General features: G+C 38.0%; 1 protein-coding gene across 38 annotated transcripts in view; it reads right to left on the minus strand.

The window, feature by feature from the left end:
• Nucleotides 1-20,084, minus strand: part of ABI3BP (ABI family member 3 binding protein) — a 264,662-nt gene that overhangs the window by 186,887 nt on the left and 57,691 nt on the right. For all 38 annotated transcript variants that reach the window (XM_061194088.1, XM_061194099.1, XM_061194116.1 and 35 more), the window contains exon 2: nucleotides 14,701-14,880. In XM_061194088.1, the coding sequence (XP_061050071.1) occupies nucleotides 14,701-14,880 (180 nt within the window). The remainder of the gene's footprint in view (nucleotides 1-14,700; nucleotides 14,881-20,084) is intronic.

Consider the following 20,084-nt stretch of genomic DNA (forward strand, 5'->3'; position numbering starts at 1 on the left):
TAGACATTTCTCCAAAGAAGATATACAGATTGCCAACAAACACATGAAAGTATGCTCAACATCATTAATCATTAGAGAAATGTAAATCAAAACTACAGTGAGGTATCACCTCACAGCAGTCAGAATGGCCATCATCAAAAAATCTACAAACAATAAATGCTGGAGAGGGTATGGAGAAAAAGGAACCCTCTTGCACTGTTGGTGGGAATGTAAATTGATACAGCCACTATGGAGAACAGTATGGAGGTTCCTTTAAAAAATAAATATAGAACTATCATATGACCCAGCAATCTCACTACTGGGCATATACCCTGAGAAAACCATAATTCAGAAAGAGTCATGTACCACAATGTTCATTGCAGCTCTATTTACAATAGCCAGGACATGGAAGCAACCTAAGCATCCATGGACAGATGAATGGATAAAGAAGATGTGGCGCATATATACAACGGAATATTAGCCATAAAAAGAAACGAAATTGAGTTATTTGTAGTGAGGTGGATGGACCTAGAGACTGTCATACAGAGTGAAGTAAGTCAGAAAGAGAAAAATAAATACCGTATCCTAAACCATATATATGGAATCTAAAAAAAAAATGGTTCTGAAGAACCTAGGGGCAGGACAGGAATAAAGATGCAGACGTAGAGAATGGACTTGAGGACACGGGGAGGGGGAAGGGTAAGCTGGGATGAAGTGAGAGAGTGGCATGGACATATATACACTACCAAATGTAAAATAGATAGCTAATGGGAAGAAGTCACATAGCACAGGGAGATCAGCTCAGTGCTTTGTGACCACCTAGAGGGGTGGGATAGGGAGGGTGGGAGGGAGACGCAAGAGGGAGGAGATATGGGGATATATGTATATGTATAGCTGATTCACTTTGTTATAAAGCAGAAACTAACACACCATTGTAAAGCAATTATACCCCAATAAAGATGTTTAAAAAAAAATTTATGTATCAATGAGTCAAAGGAAGCTCCCTCACAAGCCCCAGGGATGCAAAAGCAGTGTCATTAATCAGCAGCTTTATTCTTTCTTAGATTTTTATAAAATAGTGGTATGATTTATAGTTAAAGGTACTTTAGGATTTGATGAGCTAAGGTAACTATTTTATTGGAAGTCAATGTGGCATATCATAAGACTCCTATTAAGAACAACATCATCCACAAAACGTGAAAAAAAAACATCTATGGTCATGGAAATTTCCATATAGAAATATTACTAGTTTTTCTCTGCATCTGCAAGCGTCCACATGCCACACCTAGCTGTAATCTGACCCGAGGGGTACAATCCAAATTTAAGTATTCCCTTTAGCTTTTAACATTTGGCAGACAGGTCCTGTGCCTTATTTCATCAACACTGAATAATGTCTGTTTGAAAATTACCCTTGAAAAGCCTCCTTCTGTTTTAAGCCCAGGCAGAGAGTTCCACTCTGGGACTAGTCAGTTCTTAAAAAGCACAATCTTAAGTGCTGCCACGCTGCGGGTAAGCAAACAGAGCTTCAGGGGGGCCCTTGGTGCTGCAGTTCTGTCTCAGCTGCCTTGCGCGTGCTGCAGACACTGTTCCCTCACCTGCTGGCCCATGAAGGAGGGCTGGAAGAGGGCAGTCTCGCTGAGAGAGGGGTGCAGTCTGGTGAGGGGGTTGGAGGGTAAAAAGACCATAAAATGCTACTTGTCTACTCATTGCTTGAAAGGCTACTCTAAGCAGTTGTAAATTTCAGCCCTGGAACCAACCTTGCTCCCTGCGCCCACCCCCATTCTCACATTCCGGTGACAAAGTAAAGATAACAAATTGACACCACAGCAGCAAACTGCTTTCAGCAATGGGGTACAAATGATTTGTATCTGAAGCAAAGTCCACATCCATTCTGAAGCCCAGTTACTAGAAAATGAGAAGCTCAAATATCATTGAGGCAACAGATGTATCCTGTCAAAAGGTAGTATTAACAAAGCTCACCACAAAACACATCTGTGATAATTAAGTAACCCTAAAGTAATTACATATTAACAAGCTCTAGCAGTGGCCATTGATAGTCTTGACCAACTCAGGAATATCACTGACATCCTTTCAGGACGTTCAGTGTCCCTTTTGGAAAAACACTAATGGGGCATTGTTCTGGAAAATTGGGAAAATCCTGCTAAGTCATAGCTTTGCAAAGCCTCATGGAAGCCAGAAGTCCAAATAGAAGACAGTAGTTATAAGTAGTGTCAGTTCTGCTCTAAATTTACTATGCTTACTGAGTTTATGAATACAGAAGTTTAGCAATTTTTAATAAATCACTAAGTAGATTACTAGTACCTTGCCCTTAGCTGTACATAAAAATGAACATCTATGAATGTTGATGATTGATTATGAATCATTGATTCAATGATTGATATGAATGAATCAATGATTCAATATGAATCATCACAGATAGGAGTCCTCCACCTTTTAGAGTATTTCTAAGCCTCTGTAGGAATATGTGGGCTGAGGATCACGTGGGATCTGGCCCAGATTCAGTTCATATTTTGTTCATTTCTGTACCTTTAAACCTAGAAACATAGTAATTGGACAACAAACATTTTCTGGAAGAATGAATGAATCTTTTTCTCTATCCCTTTATTGTCTGGGGCTGGAGTAAAGATGGAGGAAGTTTGATGCTTTGCAGAAAGAAAAGAAAAATAAGTATAAGTCTGGGAAATAGCTGTCAGCAACAGCAAATAATCTTTTGAAAAGCAGGTAAACTTCAATCACTGAATTCATCTTTGAGAAGCCTATCTGTAGAACTGATATTTTTTTCCTTTGAAGTTCTTTCTTATAAATAGTATGTGGTTTTGTGTGTAAGGATAATCCTTACCTTTCACCTGAAAAATAATTTAAGCCAAAATTTAAAGCAAATCCTACTAATCACTGTTCAGGCCTTATTTCTGTTAAACGTTACAAAATCAGGTGGAAAATGAACAAATGCCCATTTTGACAAAACATTCTGCTATGCCCTGGGGCTCCGAGACAGTTCTGGCTTCTCTCAGCCAGCCCTTAAGAGGCAGCCTGAGGGCACTGGCGCCCAAGCAGGGCGGGGCAACGGTGAAGGTTAAATGATCCATAAAAAGCACAGCCACCTTGGACCACAGAGCAACTGCTAATGCAAAAATGACTAGGAGCATCTGCCATTGGTGGGATTCTAGAATGTTCAGTCATAGACTACAGAAGGGAGCTGACATGAAGCTCATGTTGGTATGTATGTTACAAGAGGAATTGTTCAGAACTGATGGCAGCAGTAAGAAGCAGCCCCTCATCTCTGTGCTGCAGAGTGAAGCCTCTAAATAAGAGATGAGAACTCAGCTTTGATGAGAAGAGAGGATGTGGAAAAGGTGGAGGTGGAAGGAAGAGGCTCAAAGGGGCTTTTCCTAAACACTGTAACGCGGACCCTGAAAGCGCTGCCACACTCCTTCACTCTTCAGTTTGCTGTCTGGAAGGAAAGATGCACCCTTTTCCAAACAGAGGAGCATTTCAAAGACAGATTTCAATGTGGAAGACATTGCTGAAAACTTTTTCTGAGAGTTTTCCTATAATTTTGGTGAGAGTTGGGGAGGCAAAGCTACTGAAAATACACACTTTGCCCGGTGCTTACTATGTAAGTTTATGACCCCAGTCAATGCAAAAATCAAACGATGGACCTGGTATTTTAAAAGTAACATTAAAGACACCAAAATATAAAACATTTTCTTTCATGGACTCTGTCTTGACCTGTCATGGTATTTATTGGCTATTTCATGTTGTGCCCTGCAGAGGCGTGCGAACCCTCACCTCCCCCCATCCCCTCTCTCCTGACTGTGTGGGACCCTTTCCCCCCAGAGGCAGCCTCAGCATCAAAGCACCTTACCCCACACCTCAGCCCCCAGGGCAAAAAAAAGCCAGTCTCCCTTTCCCAAAGGCCAGCCATCAGAACCCATAGACCCCAAGGGATTGTAACCTCAGTCCTGGGACAGAGCTACCTGAATGGGGGTGGGAAAGAAGCTAATGCACTGTGTCATTGCCAGCCAGTGCGGGGACTGCTGCCACCACGTCCTGCCAGATGTCACCAAGGGGGGAGGTGCCCACCAGACCCTCCCTGCATCCACACCCAAGTCCCTGCGAAGGTGGAGGGCAGCAGTAGTTGCTAAGTGGAGGTGGGAAGAGGAAGGCCTACAGCAGCGGGTGGGGGACCAGGCAGTTGAGAAGCAAATTAGGGGAGGGAGTGGCAGACAAAGACAAGAGCCCAGGCGCCAAGCCCTCAGCGCACACACCACCTCACTGACAAGATAAAACTGAAAGGTAAGCTTACTAAAATTTCCAAGACAGCAAAGCATTAAACTTCACTGCAGGGCTCCTCTTAGTGCACTGGTCACATGCCCAGGAAGCCACACCCGACCTGCCCCTCCATCCCCAATCCCTCCCCACATCCTGACCACAACCCAGATGGACCAGGTAATTCCTCATTTCCTATCATCCTGGCTTTCAGTCTGGAGCTTCTCACTCAGCCACTGTCCCAAGCTAACCCTGCCTCACTTGCAAGCGGTGACAAATTCTCTCCCTGACCCTGGAAACCAATACTTAACAAACGATTTCTCCTACTACTTGCTGCCACAGCCAGTACCCATCCTTTCCTAGCTTAGAGACCTGTTAGACATTAAAACTGTTGACTTCATTGCTGGTAGTTTTTTCCTTGCCTGCGTTTTATATGTGCACCCCACAGAGAAATTTAATGTAGGGTGTTGTCTGTAAACTTGTTTAATGTTTGGCAAGGGCTTGCTCTTGATGGAGAGCCTGCACACACACACATTTTCCAGTGAATGCATCACTTTGTTAATGTTATCTCTACAGGAAATATGACTGAAAAGTTGGGACTTTGGATACTTTCCTTTCAAATAATAAAGCTAGATCATGTTAACTATTAGGTGGTAAACCAGAGCCTTCAAATCGGCAAGGTGTTTTCTTTCTTTTTAAATGCTCAGTCAGCGTTACCATGCGGGGGTTGAGGGGTCAGGAATAATTCCCAGGAGATGAGTTTGTACATAGGGTTCAAAGGTCACAGAACACTTAGACGCCATGGGGAAAGCACTATGGCATGGTAGTCAAATGCACGGGCTTTAGAGCCAGCCTGCCACCCGCAGACTCCTTCACTTCTCAGGGATTTACTGTCTTCCTTGGGAAGAAGAGGATGCTAATAGTAGCTGCATCAAGGGGTTGCTGTGAGGAATCAATGACCCGTCTCTGTAAAGCCCTTGGCCCAGCATGTTGTAGGTGCCCAATGACATTAAAGCATCAGCTTGTGGGTTGGTGAGAACCTCCACTCCAGCACTTGGTGAGCGGCTACCACGCACTCAGCCTCGTTCATGAAATACATCAGGCCAACCTGTGGCAAACCTCTTCTCCTTGAGGAGTACCCCCAGCGGCAGAGAAAAGGCTGAGCTATTAGCTTGGAATCAGGTGATGAAAGACTGGGGGACGATGCTAAGAATTCAAGGCTTTCTCCCACGTGTATATTACGCACATAATTTTTCAACTAAACTGGGACACTTTTGAGAGAAATGGGAGCACCATTAATAATTAAGTCAGAACAGCAGGTGTAAACCATAACCAGGCCTGAGAAGTAGGGTAGAGTCAACGCTGTAAGCCAGTTACATAATTTTTTTTCTCCTAGAGATTTCTACCCCAGGCAAAGAGGGACTTTATTGTGTTGACTGGGAGACCTGCTCAGCAAACTCCCAGCAGATTCTGGGGAGTCAGTTCCTACACCCACAGATCTATTGACCCTGATCATGGAGTACACGAGGGATGGTGAGAGTCAGCTCTCACCCTGAGCAGCTGTTTGGTTGGTGAGACATGACTAGTGAAAACAAAAACAAAATAATGAAAATGGAACAATCCAAACCAGAATGTGACTAAATGCTGGTGCTCACAGCATAGCACTTCAGACGGGATCAGTATATGACAGAGTGTTGTGTCCAGAGAAAGTAAAATGTTTAAGGAAATAATATATGGGTAGTTAGGAAACTAGGATCTGAATGTAGTCCTTGGTTTTGAGATGCATTCCTAAAAATAAAGGAAATTATAAAGTCTAAACATTATCTAGTATCTGTCCCAGATAACCCTCTAATTTATCCTCTTATTGGCAGCTATCTTTCTAAGACCACTTCTCATCAACAAGCCTCTTGCCATAAATCTGGGACAGGGTATACTTTTGACCCATGACAAAAGGGCCATACGTTATTTTGGGGAACCCTTCTAGAGATAATTAAGAATAAATTTTTAAAAGTTAGATTTTGGTCTCAGTGCACTGTGCAATACCTTTGGAAAAATTGTGCTTTATATTAGAATATTGAGTTTCTTTTATTGTATTTCCAAGAAATGATAAATTTGGAGACAGTTTATCTATTGTTTGGTGAGATCAGGAAGACCATGGAAACATTATAGTTGAATCCAATAGAAAAAATAGAACTTTGAAAAGATGTTATCTTTATCAAAACAGGTGAAATGGGCATCTGTTATCAAACAAGGCTTTTCTGGTATAAACTCATGGCGAATTGTTTCAGTGGTGGCATAACATTTATTAAGAAATTGGTACCCACTAGGCCAATTTCTTTAAAAATTCCCCTTTGAAGCTTACTCAAGTTCTGCTAAATTTTGCACCTTGGAGGAAAATCAAGTGATTCCGAGATTCCTATTTTTTAAATGAAAAATCTGGATTAATCTTGACTATTTAAAGCCAAATACTTCCCAGTGATAAAACCATTTCCAGAGAAAGAACTAAGTAAGAAATAGTTTTAAACAGAAGAGAAAAATGCATCTTAAATGTGACCCACAGCTGTTTCAGACTTCCTGCGTTTCTCCCTTGACTCTCACCCATTCATTCATTCATCGTGCTTCTAAATTATGACAACATTGGAAGTGAAAAAGAAATCTAAGGCTTCTAGGGTCCTTAGCTCCTGGGAGTTTTCTATTTGTATAGAGTCTGGGAACAGACTAGACACACCAAAATAAAAACAAATAGCAATTTATTAAGAATGATGGTCAAAGAAAATGCTTAGCCTCTAGGATATTCACGGAGATAGACAAAAATGTTGCCTTCCTTGGCCAGATATGGCCTTAGGAAGAGTAGGGGCAGTAGGGCTTGACAGATGGGCAGCTCACAATAAAGAAAGATGGTGGTGGTGGTATGGGTAGAAGAGACCAAGTTTTGGGGACATAGTAACTGCTTTACATATTTTAGCTCATTTAAACCTTAATGAGTTAGGTAGCCAATGGCTCCTTCCATGATACATGGCCTTTCTTTTTTTCTGTTTACTATTTAAAGGACATTATAAAAACAAAAAAAATAGGTAAATAAAATAAAGGACATTATAGAAGCAACAAATCAGGGGCTTGTGTGTACTTTCCGCTGTAGAAGAACAGATAAAATTCCCTACGTTTTGAGAGGCGGTAGAGTGCAGTGTTTTTCAGAGCTCAGGTTCTTGAGCCAGACTTCCTGGGTTCAAACCCTGGTGCTATTTACCATCTGAGGCACTTTGGGAAGTTTACTTAAAACTCTCAGAGGTTCAGTTTTCTTATGTGTAAAAGGGCACTAACAATACTACCTACCCCTGCATAACTATCATATCCCTCATCTGCATTTTGGGACTACCTTGTATTCACCGCGGGCTGCTATTTTGCTCTTTCCACGCACAGTCTCTTGCTAATTCTGCCAGAGACGAGGAGAACTGAGCTGGCTTCAATGGCTGACAGTGTATCTTTTCTTCCTGTTAGTTTACCTTGCCCATTTTCACTAGTTATTTTTCAGCTTAATTAATTCCTTATATAGTTCCTTCAGTTATTTTCAACCTCCAGCTATTTTTCTTCAGTGAATCCACCATCACCTTCCTTGGGGCACTTACCACAATAAATATTCACTTGTTTTTTGTCATTAGGTAATATTTATCCTTCCCTGTAATAAATAGTAGATTATCTATTATTTTGTATTTCATCCCACTTCCATAAAAATGAATAGAGCATGCTTAAATATTTTTATGATGGAGAGAAAAGGACAGCTGAAGTTCTAAGGGGTGCAATGATGAGAGAAAATTGTGCATTTGCTCTTGCTTTCTATACAAATGTAAAAATTAAAGGTAAAACTTGTAAGGGGTGTTAATAATATAGAGGAATATAAATTGCATTTATAAGCATATAATTTTCATATCTGAATCATTGTAAATAAATTTTATTCAAAAATTTTTTAAATTAATTTTCCCCAGTGAAATAAAAGCAAGCAAGAAATGTCAGAATAAGAAACTGATGATTAAAGTTTGGCCTGAGCTTGTTAAGATAAAACTACCATCAGTTAAAATAAATTAAACAGTGTCAAGGTCTTATTTTGATCTATATTTAGTAGGACAGTTCAAAATTCTTGCCATGTTCTTGCTAAAAATTGCTTTTTAAGACAGAGACAAGAAAAGTGAAATCTAGGGATGCCAAACCCTTTCAGCTGTATCTTGTGAGGATTCACCTTCTTCTTTGAAGGCCACAGCTGTGAAACTCTAATAAGAGTCACCTGACAACGCTATTCAGCCAATTGCACTGAACAGGAATCCCCCCTTTACGACTAAAACATGGTGACTATGGAAGACACTTGTGTGTGCGCCAAGAGTGCTGTGTCACAGTCTTAGCTTTTGCTTCTTTTGTTTCTTAATAAGTTTGGGGAGTTATCCTTTCCAAGAAAACAGTTCTTAGTTGCGGTAGACAGGTAAGTATGGTTACTTCTTTTCGGTTACTGATAATTCTGCTAAAACAATCTACCTCTGCAATTTTACTGACACTGCATCCTCCAAAAAACAAACAAAACAGAAAACGAAAGCACAGGACTATTACTTAGACTAAGGTTTTTCAATCTAAGTGCTAAAATCTTAGAGCTGACCAAAACTTTACCAGTGATTTAGTCCATTCATTATTAGCAACTGAAACAAAGCTCAGAAAGTTAGGTATATTATCTAAGACCACTCAGTTTGTTATAATAGCAACTAACAAAAATTATAAAACATACCTATTCTGTGCTAGGGTTTATGTTAGTGTTATCATAATAATTTATTTATAGTCTTCACAACACTCCTGAATGATTATCTATTTTATAGATGAAAAAAATGAAACTCAGAGAAGTTCAATGACTTACCCAGAACTACCCCGTAGTAAGTAGTTGTGTTGAGTTTGAACCCAGGTCCGTCTCCCTGAAAACATACATATTCTTTCCCCACATGGTGCTGCCTCTCCAGGCAGAGGAGGATCTTTCCTAGAATGTAGATGTTAGCGTTCTGGTCCAGGATCTCTCCAGGGCAGAGCACCTCAGGGCTATTGGTATCGCGTCCTCCTCCTCCCTAGCAGGAATCACTCTGAGGGGTTACCGGCAAGATGGCGACCAGGGCGAGTAACTGAGAGGCTCAGTGTGAGAAACTCGCTCTCTTAGGGCGGTGAATGTAAAGGTTAGCAGCTGTGAGAACAGGAGGATTAAGAAATTTGCCCTCTTATATCCCTTTGGAGTCCTAACACCTGGTTGGAAGACAAATCCTTAAGTCAGAATTCCTGGTAGTGATAAATATATATGACTTTTTTCCAATTTAAGCTTTTCTTGCAGTAAGGATACTAAAATAACTCCTTAACTTGCTCTACAAAACTGATGGAATGTAACTTTTTCCTTCCCAGGTGACATTGATTAAAGTATTTTCAGAGGTCAAGAGAACATCATAAAGTATGAGTCTATAAAGATTCAATGTCAAAAAATTCTCATTTTTTCCCTTTTTTGGATGTTTGCAAAATTACCAACAGCTGAACATAAAAGTAACAAAGCAAAAATTGAATGTGTAAGCCAGAAATGAGAACATTCATGATGTGGGAAAAAAGGATATGGGAAACTAGCAGATCTATTATACAAGAATCATGTTTTAGCACATCATTGCAGGACTCAAGGCCATTAATGGTTATTGATAGTCACCTGGGAAAATACTTTTTCTACTGCTCCAATTAATCTACAAAAATCTTAGATTCTACAGAAGTAAAAGTTTTACAGATGTTTCATATGAATCTTAATTTCAAAAATAGCAAAAGGGAATATTTTATGTTTTTTATTTTTACATGTAAGACCAGCAAGTGACTTTTGAAAATACCTCTGTCAATACTAGATAGATAGATAGTAGATATTAAAATAAATGTAGAAATGCTTATAAATGATTATTTAGTAGGAGTATTAGTCCACATATCACTAAATGTTAACTTCAATATTTCTGAATGATCGACAGCTTCTCATTTCAGTGGTGGGATCTTTTAAACACATAAAGAAGTGGAATGAGTCAAACAAAGTGACACAATATTTGTTTCGAAAATGAAAGTAAGTTATAATATTTGGGTATAGTTTGGTGCAACGGAAGAAATACTACTATCCTCTTACAGAATAAAGTAAGAAGAGGGGCTATAAGTGATGCTTTTTTTCCATAAAGAAATAAAAATTCTTTGCTCTTGCAACTTGGACCCAAGGGATTTCAACTCATCACTTTATGATCATGAATTCACTAACATGCCCACAGCATATCTGTGAAAAATAGACTTTATTACTGTTTTACAGATGAACAGAATTGAGAATGATCATACTGTAAATTGGTAACAGAAAGGGAATAGAATAGAGACACAAATTTCAAACATACAGTCTGTGCCAGGCAGAATAATAGCCCTCAAAGATTGCCCACATCCTCATCTTCAGGACCTGTGAATATCTTAGGTTACATGACACAGGAGAGTTAAGGTTGCAGATACAATTAAGATTGTTGATCCACTGACCTTAAAATATGGAGAGTAGCCTGGATTATCCAGGTGGGCTCAATATAATCGCGAGGATCCTTAAAAGTGGAAGAGGGAAGGCAGAAGAGATCAGAGTGATGTGGTGTGAGCAATGTTTGACCCAATGTTGTTGGATTTATTTTATTGAAGTATAGTTGATTTACAATATTATATTAGTTTCAGGTGTACAGCATAGTGATTCAGTATTCTTACAGATTATACTCCATTAAAAGTTATTATAAAATAATGGCTATAATTTCCTGTGCTGTACAATATATCTTTGTTGCTTTTCTATTTTATACATAGTAGTTCATATCTCTTAATCCCTTGCCCCTGCCCCCTTCCCTTTCCCCTTTGGTAACCACTAGTTTGTTTTCTATATCTGTGAGTCTTTTTCTGTTTTGTGTGTACATATATATACTATATATATATATATATACTATATATATATATATATATTCATTTGTATTATTTTTTAGATTTGAAAGTAGAAGAGGAATGTGGGCCCCTCTAGAAGCTGCAAAAAAGCAGGGAAACAGTTTCTCCCCTCAGAGCCTCCAGAAAGGAATGCAGCCCTGCCTACAACCTTGACTTTAGCCTAGAGAGACCCACATTGGGCTTCTGACATACAGAACTGTAAGATAATAAATTTGTGATGTTTTAAGCCGCCAAGTTTGTGGTAATTTGTTATAGTGGCAATTGAAAACTAATACACAGCTGTTTAATCATTTAAGAGCCATTACTACAATCATAATCATTAAACAAGACTGTAAATAATCAATTTAAGCAACCAGAGAATAACATTTAATTTGGAAATGCAAGTCCATTTTGAAGTAATAAAAGTAGAAGCACACAGATTCCTTGGCATATAGAAAGATGGAAAAGGAAATATCTAAGAGGAATGTTTTTTTCCTTTTCCACCAGAATACTAGAAGAGAAAGGAGATAAATAAAAAGAGCACATTGATCTAAAGGATAAGGTAAGAGTTTTAAAAATGTTGCTTGCAATAGCCTTCCAGGAGAAGTTTGGGAATCTTTGTGCTTAGAGATCTTTAAGGTACACAGTGATCTGTTCTAGGATGGTTTAGATATATATTAGCCTGATGACAAGGGCCTAGACTAGACAATCTCTCATGGCCTCCTCCAGCCTAAATATTCTACACAGACTTGACTCTGTTCAATTCAGTGCCACAATATTTATTACCTATCTACACAATGTAGGTCATCCTGCTATGAATAACCAAATAAGACATAAACTTTGACTTTAAAAAGTTCACAGTTTAATAGTGAACCAGAGTTAAACAACCAACCATATTTAAGCTAGACAATGAAAAGAATCATAAGGGATGGATAAGTGATATATTGATTAAAAATCATTAAATATCTAAAAATCAATGCAGAATAACCAATGCATTCTTACTGATTATAAAACAAACAACAATATCATTGGTCACCACTGCAGATTTCCAGGCATCAATTTATTACGATGAGAATTTATCCTGTCTTTCCTAAAACACTAGATAAGAAAAATGAAAGAGTAAATAAAATTCTTTAATGTAGAATTTCAGCTAAAAAATGCAGAAGGAATGATAGAATTAGATTCTATCTAGAATGTAAAACTACCATTTTACAACCTCTATATAAAATAATGCATCTGGGCAATGAGCATTGATAGATGCTAAAACCATTAAGTGAAAATTTGATGATGAATTTTATCATGGAGGGATCAGGCTAAGGCCACCTAAACACACCAAACTGCTTTAACATCACTAAGTATGACACCAGTCATTATGTACCTCTTTGGGAGTTGTTAGGAAATAAACCATACCATCTATAAAGTACTCTTTCCCCCCAAATGCTTAACCCAAATCTAATACAGCCTCCAAATCTAAATATCTTTCACAGGAAAGTCAGGGATAGAGGAGTCAGTTCAAAAAGACATGGAAGCAGTCAGTTAAATACAGAATGTGGACCAGGATGCATAATCCACTTTCTCCAGCAAGTCAATGACATTTAAAAAGGGAAGGGAGAGAGGACTGTTATAGAATAAAAGAGACTAATGAGACATAACAACCAAACCTAACATGTAGAACATGTAGGATCCTGATTCAAAAAAGAAACAACTCTAAGAAGGCATTTTTAAAGATCACCAGAGAAATTTAAATATGGACTAGGTATAAAAAAGATATTATGGGATTATTGTTATAATGTGATAAAAGCAAGGCATTATTAAAATTATTTCTTATCTATTACAGATGCATACTGAGGTGTTCATAAATTTTACAAATATGATATCTAGTTATGCTTTTAAATACCCCTAAAAATAGCATGTGTGAAGAATACATGGAAAGAGATTAGCAAAACAGTGCTATGTATTTAAGTTGCATGATGAGACATGAGGGTCATTACAGGTTTCCCTCTCCTTATATGTTGGAATTTTTTCATAATAAAAAGTTTTAAGGAATGAAAATAATTGTAAAGAGATAAAAAGGTACCTAGTCTATTTGATCATCCCTCATCACTGAATTAGTGAAAGCTTGATATATCTGTGCTAGAAATTTTCTTTATAGTTTTCTACACATATTTCTCATTAGCAATCTGACTTCTATCACTTTAAGATTGAATGCCTTCCACATCACAGGGAAAGGATGTTTCCTACTGACCAAATTTGCAATCTATATTACCAAGGATAAAAAATTATCATAAGTAAAATATTACTTCTAATGCTCAATAAGTAAAGGAGCAGTAGATCTGTTTCTGCTTGTTTGGGGGTATGTATACAGCTTCCAGTCACTTTTTATAGTGAAGGGTGAATATGGTGGGGAAATATTTGCAAATTTTCAAATTCCTTATGGTTTATATGGTCAAGGTTAGTGTTGTTACATTTGTCAAAGTGCCTAATTCTCAAATTTTGAGGGGTTACAAACTGTAATGTGTCTGCTTTAAAGTGCTTATCTTACGTAAAAGTCAGTCCAGACATTTATAATTAATAATGTTACTCTCTTGCCTAATTTTAAAGTACAACAGAGACTTCTCTATGAGAACAAAGGGCTGCAGGACAAAATAGATTCATCTTCAACATTGCTACATATATGCATGAATGTCAGATCTGGTCTACAGTAGTTCAAGTTATAGGATTAAACTTCGGAAGTTCATGAAAAGACTGTTTAGCAATAATCCTAGCAGTGGAGCAAAATATAAATCTCATCTTAGGCTATTCAGGAAGCCCTTGACAGCATTTTAAATAGATGATCCCTTTTTAAAAAAATGTTATCCTTTAAAAACCTTTTATTTGCAAATAATTTTTCTGGAGAAGGCTTGAAGGTGCCTACATCCTCAAATTACATTTTAATGTGATTAATAATATTTTCAAAGAAATGTAAAATTTCATAACACAAATACAAACTTTAATCTTTTTGTCTGAAATATCCTAAAAAATTTTAAATGTAATACAGTGTCTTTTCTTTTTAAAGGTAGCTTGGCATGAATAGACACCCAGAAAGCTGTAGATGGTATTTTCCACCAGAAGAAAGTAAAGACATAGCAGGGAGGAAAATTAATCCACATAAACAAGCTATGTTACAGAGATTTAAGGTATTTTAGCTAGTTTTTTTTCCCTGTGCAAGTTTAGTTATGTGGTCAGGGATTGTAGGTATAATGGCAATGAGTTTGATTATTTCTGCAATATAAGCAGGGTATGCATTACATATTTTTTAATGTAAAAAATTGTGCTATGGGTTACAACAATTACGAAGATGTTTTGTAATTACGGCATTTGGTTTCGCTGAGGGTATAGAAAGAATGATGCTTCAAGATTTATGTATCATATAACACCCATTACCTTTTACCTCTTCTTCCTATGCCTGAAACCCAAAGATCTTACCGACCACGGCCTCAGTGTATTTCCCTTCCGCAGGAAGAGGGAAGTACTGGTTTGGTGATAAGTTGCTGCCATATCCCAGGAGAAAACCTTCCAGTTTTACATTAGGATTTGGACGCAGGAACTTCAAGAAGATGGAGTCACTTGTGGTATTGATGTGGACCTTCAGGTTTGGCCTTTTACCTAAAGATGGGAACGAAAATATAGGTGGCTGTTACTTCACCTCTTTAGCATCCCAAGACAAATTTGGAGCCAAAGTTACTGGCTAGAGGCATTGTTATTGGAAATCGTGATATCTAGCTACTCAAGATCACAGCACACCCACCGAAATAGCTAAAATACAGGTAATTTTGAGATCAAAGAAAACAGACTTAATAACATATAAAGCAAAAGCAGTCTAGAATACAAAGTAAAATCTTAGGGTTTAATATTTTGTAGTTTATTATTGAGCAGGTAAATGGGATTTAAGGCTATCTTGGTTATCCACAGTTGGTCAGAACCTTCATTTTATACATCCTATCTGGGAATGGTGAAAGGATCTGAAATTTCTTATTGGTAAGTTGAATTACTGCACTTTAAAACCCCCAGTCTCCTCAGTGCTGGTCTCCAGCAGTATCCTCGCAGGACTTAGTGATTAACAGAGTTGGAAAGGGAGGGAAGTGGGTGGGGTTTGGCTTAGGGGTAACTGAGATAGTAGAATAAGGGATTCTAAAAGGAGCAGGGCTGAGAAGAAAGATGATTAGTTCTATCTGGAGTTCACTGGGTCAGTGAGACAACTGAGTGTTGTCTCACTGATAGTCAACTTACTGTTGGAAATGTCCAACAGTAAGTTGACTATCTAAGTGTGATGCTCGCAAATGGCGTCCAGATCCATCCGGGTGTCTTTAGTTTATAAATGATTATTGGGTGAACTTCCCCAGAGAGACTGCAGAGTAAGCAGAGAAACTCTATATTTTCAAGGCATTATTATTATTATTATTATTATTATTATTATTATTATTATTTAACTATGAAGGCAACAGGGATGGACAATCACACTAACCAAAGGTCTTGACCAAGCAATGAGGAAACAACACTGTCTTTTGTCTTTGGGGCCAGAAGGAGCTGGGTTCAAACTGCAGCTCTGCCATATACTTATAAGTGTGCCCTGGCTGCTCACTAACCTGTGCTTGAGCCTCTTCTTTCTTGATTTGTAAATTATGGATAACGATGTCTACTTTGACAGGTTGTTTACAAAGGTTAGTGCAAATGGCAATATCTTAAAGCTGGTACACAGTAATTGCTCGATAATTGGTTACTTCATCAGGTCCATCCAAAGCCCGTTAGTCACAGTTTAGAAATCCAAAATAGCTTTGTTAGGTTTTCGTAAGTTCATGTCAAACTAATTTGGCAACAAAACTCAATCTGAACTGTTATGAGGCCACTTAGTCTTTCTCTAATCTCACTGAATAGTCAGTGTGACTTATTCACATGTTTAATTATAGGAATCTTTTTTTAAATTAATTTTTATTGGAGTATAGTTGCTTTAAAATGTTGTGTTAGCTTCTGCTGTACAACAAAGTGAATGAGTTATCTATCTATCTATCTATCTATCTATCTATCTATCTATCTATCTATCTATCTATCTCCACTCTTTTTAGATTCCCTTCCCATTTAGCTCACCACAGAGCATTGAGTAGAGTTCCCAGTGCTATACAGCAGGTTCTCATTAGTTATCTATTTTATACATAGTAGTGTACATATGTCAGTCCCAATCTCCCAGTTCATCCCACCCCCCTTCCCCCTTTGGTAACCATAAGTTTGTTTTCTACATCTGTGACTCTATTTCTGCTTTGCAAATAAGTTCATCTGTACCATTTTTCTAGATTCTAACTATAGGAATCTTAATTCCTAGAATTAAATGTGCTTAATTAAAGGGTGCTGATCAAGACCCCACTGAAGAGGTTACTTAATACATGGTCTAGGCATCCTAGTACATTTCTAAAATCCAAAGATTTTCTGAATTCTAAAACAAGTCTGGCTCTGAGAGTTTTAGATAAGAGATTGTGGACCTCAATTATTTTCTTTCTTTATTTCACTGGGAATTCATATTTTAAAAATATTTTACCTATTGGGAAGACTGTATTTACAAACTTAGTAATTCAGTCTATTTCTCATTAATCAAAGACTTATATTGTATATATACCAGTCAGGACCTCTAAATAGCATGGGTTTCCCAAAGCTATCACTCTAAATTTATACTATTCCAGTCAAAAGTCATCCTGGGCGACCTCAATATAGCCACATAGAAGGATCCCATTAGGCCTTTGAAGCAATAAAAACAACACGTCTTGGAGACCAGGCTGTGGGAATCACTCTCTTACTTTAGCAGTCAGTACTACTATTTCCAGGTATGTGCATAGTACTTTGTACTTCCCAAGAATTTGATAAAATTTCTATAACTTCTTGGTTTTCTGACTGCTATTGCTACACTTGTGGCAAAAAACCCAGAGACACTGAGCAGCTTATCCAAAAGTCTGAGGGAGACTCATCCGCAGCTCTCCTAGTCCAATTCTCTTATAGGACAAATGACTAAATTGAGGTCAGCTACACCTCTATCACTCTGCAGGTTAAGTGCAGGGTCAAAACCGCATCTTAGGTTCTCGCTAGGCTGGACTTCCTGCTCTCATTTTTATTGAGAACTTTGTCATGACCCAACTGAGTAAGGGGTAGCTAACCCCCATACCGTAATGCTGAAATTGATGCTAACTGATAATGTTTTGTCCTAACTTCATAAGATTTTGATAAGGTGTTTATATATATATATATATAATCACCTTATCAAAATCATAGATAGACAGATAGATAGATAGATAGATAGATAATCTCACATATATAACACAGATTTTGGTCAAGCCAATTTTCCCCTTCTTAGTTATATGCCTAGATTAACCCTACAGTTAATCTAGGGTTAATATTCTGCTACCTTATAAGGTTATCGGGTCTCATAATAAATCAAAAAACAGCTGGCCCGTTTCCAACACCTTGTTGGGAAGAAGAGATTAGGAATCTTCATGAACTTAGGTTGCACTCTTTTTGGGCTAAGAGCCAAGAGTCACAGCGTCATCACATTAGACCTTTGCTCACAGACTGTGACCCGATGTACCATGTTATTCCCCGCCTTGGAAAGTGGGAAGGATGGCTGTACCAACTGAGAAAAAGGAAGGTTGTAAACAGAACTACTAACAAAAGTGGAAGTGTTCTTGCTTCCTCTGCCCAGAATTTTCATGACTCCAGTCTTTCTCCCTTTTTTTTTTTTTTAATAGAGAGAAAGTCTTTTTTATTTATTTATTTATTTATTCATTTATTTATTTATTCATGGCTGTGTTGGGTCTTCGTTTCTGTGCGAGGGCTTTCTCTAGTTGTGGCAAGTGGGGGCCACTCTTCATGGCGGTGCGCGGGCCTCTCACTATCGCGGCCTTTCTTGTTGCGGAGCACAGGCTCCAGACGCGCAGGCTCAGTAATTGTGGCTCACGGGCCTAGTTGCTCCGCGGCATGTGGGATCTTCCCAGACGAGGGCTCGAACCCGTGTCCCCTGCATTGGCAGGCAGATTCTCAACCACTGCGCCACCAGGGAAGCCCCTTTCTCCCTTTTGCTAATAATTTATGTCAATAAATACATCAACATCATGTAACTTTTTGAATAAATTAGCATTTATCTGACCTACTTTCTCCAAAATTCCAATTCATACTATTCTCTAGAGCTAAACTTTTAAAAGTCCTGAGAAAGCAAAAAGCACACAAACAAATCTTTTCTCAAAACAGCATCACAAATTTAATAGTATTTTGAGACTCTCATCCCAGTTCCTTACTGGATCTAGGAACTCAAATCCCTTTATTATCTTGCTACACATGAATTCTGTCTTTTTTTAAAAAAATTTTATTGGAGAATAGTTGATTTACAACATTGTGTTAGTATACCAGAAAGTGAATCAGCTATACATATACTTATATCCACTCTTTTTTAGATTATTTTTCCCATGTAGGCCATTACAGAGTATTGAGTAGAGTTCCCTGTGCTATACAGTAAGTCCTTATTAGTTATCTATTTGTTACTTCTCAACATCTCTCATTCCTCTTTGGCCAGTATAAATCTTCTCACATTCTGCAATGCATACGAGGCCCTGGCCCTACACCTATGCTCACATTGTCACCCAGCATGGATTCCCTCAATATCCCTTTGCTCACTCAGTTATGACCCCACTGACACTTTCAGAGCTCAGCAAAATGGTTAAGCAATTTTTTTGTCCTTTTCATCTGAATAAGTTCCTCAAGTGTCCCTTCAAATGAATGTTTGGACTAGTATTCAATTTTACATTCTTAAACAATTTCCCCAATATTTTAAGGTATATCTCAGTGTATCCTATAGTAATTTTTCATCTTTGATAAATTTATCTTCACTCCAAGTAATTCTGGCTTAAAGGCCTGGAACACTGGTCATGTAATAACAGTTATCTTTCAACAGTTAGCACGAAGACCTCAGGTGAATGACTTAAGATAGAGATAATAAAAGTACAACACGATACAAGCTTAACTAGGAAAACATTGATAAGTAAAGTGGCATATATATCGCCCAGGAAAGCCCAGGAGTACAGAGAAATAAGAGTACTGGAAGAATATTTTATTGCATCCTATATGAGAAACAAAGCCTATACTAATCAAGAGTGAGAGAAAATGAAGAATGTGAGCATTTCAGGAAAGCAATACTAGAATGGCTGAAAAAAAAGATTGCATGTTGGCAAGGTAGAACTTTGGATCTATGACAGTTGTTTCTAATCCTCTGTTTGCAACACCCTAGGGTATCTCTATAAATATTTCAAAGGGTGTTGTGAAATTTTAAAAGAAAAAAAATCCCTTTCAAAACAAAATTAGAAATAATCCCCATTTAATTTTTGAAAGAAAATAAATGCCCTGTGGCATTAAAAACGGTGAGGAAGGTAGTGAGATGAGAAAAATCAGACAAAAGGTAGAGCGCTACAAGTTCATAGAACCCTCTGGATCAACCAGAGGAGTCAGGTTGCTATTGCTATTGCTATAGGCACAGGTGCTCAGCAGACATTTAATGTTGACCGCAGAATTCTGAGTGCCTGTGGTCAGTGTCAATAAAACTCTGTAAAGAAACATAGCCCAAACACAAGGCACTTAGTTAAGCCAGCTAAACTACCATGGACATCCAGTCACTGATCTGTGAGAAAGGAGTTCCCATCACAACCCATTTAGCAGGAGGAATTCTTTCATGTCTAATTTCTCTTCAGGTTATCTTAACACTTTCCAAAATATTTCAGAATGTGGTCTAAATTGCTGATATGAAGTTGGTCAAGTTGATAAAACCACTTCAAGAGAAAAAC

The sequence above is a fragment of the Eubalaena glacialis genome, chromosome 6 (genome assembly GCF_028564815.1).
Source record: "Eubalaena glacialis isolate mEubGla1 chromosome 6, mEubGla1.1.hap2.+ XY, whole genome shotgun sequence".
NCBI classification, from domain to species: domain Eukaryota; kingdom Metazoa; phylum Chordata; class Mammalia; order Artiodactyla; family Balaenidae; genus Eubalaena; species Eubalaena glacialis.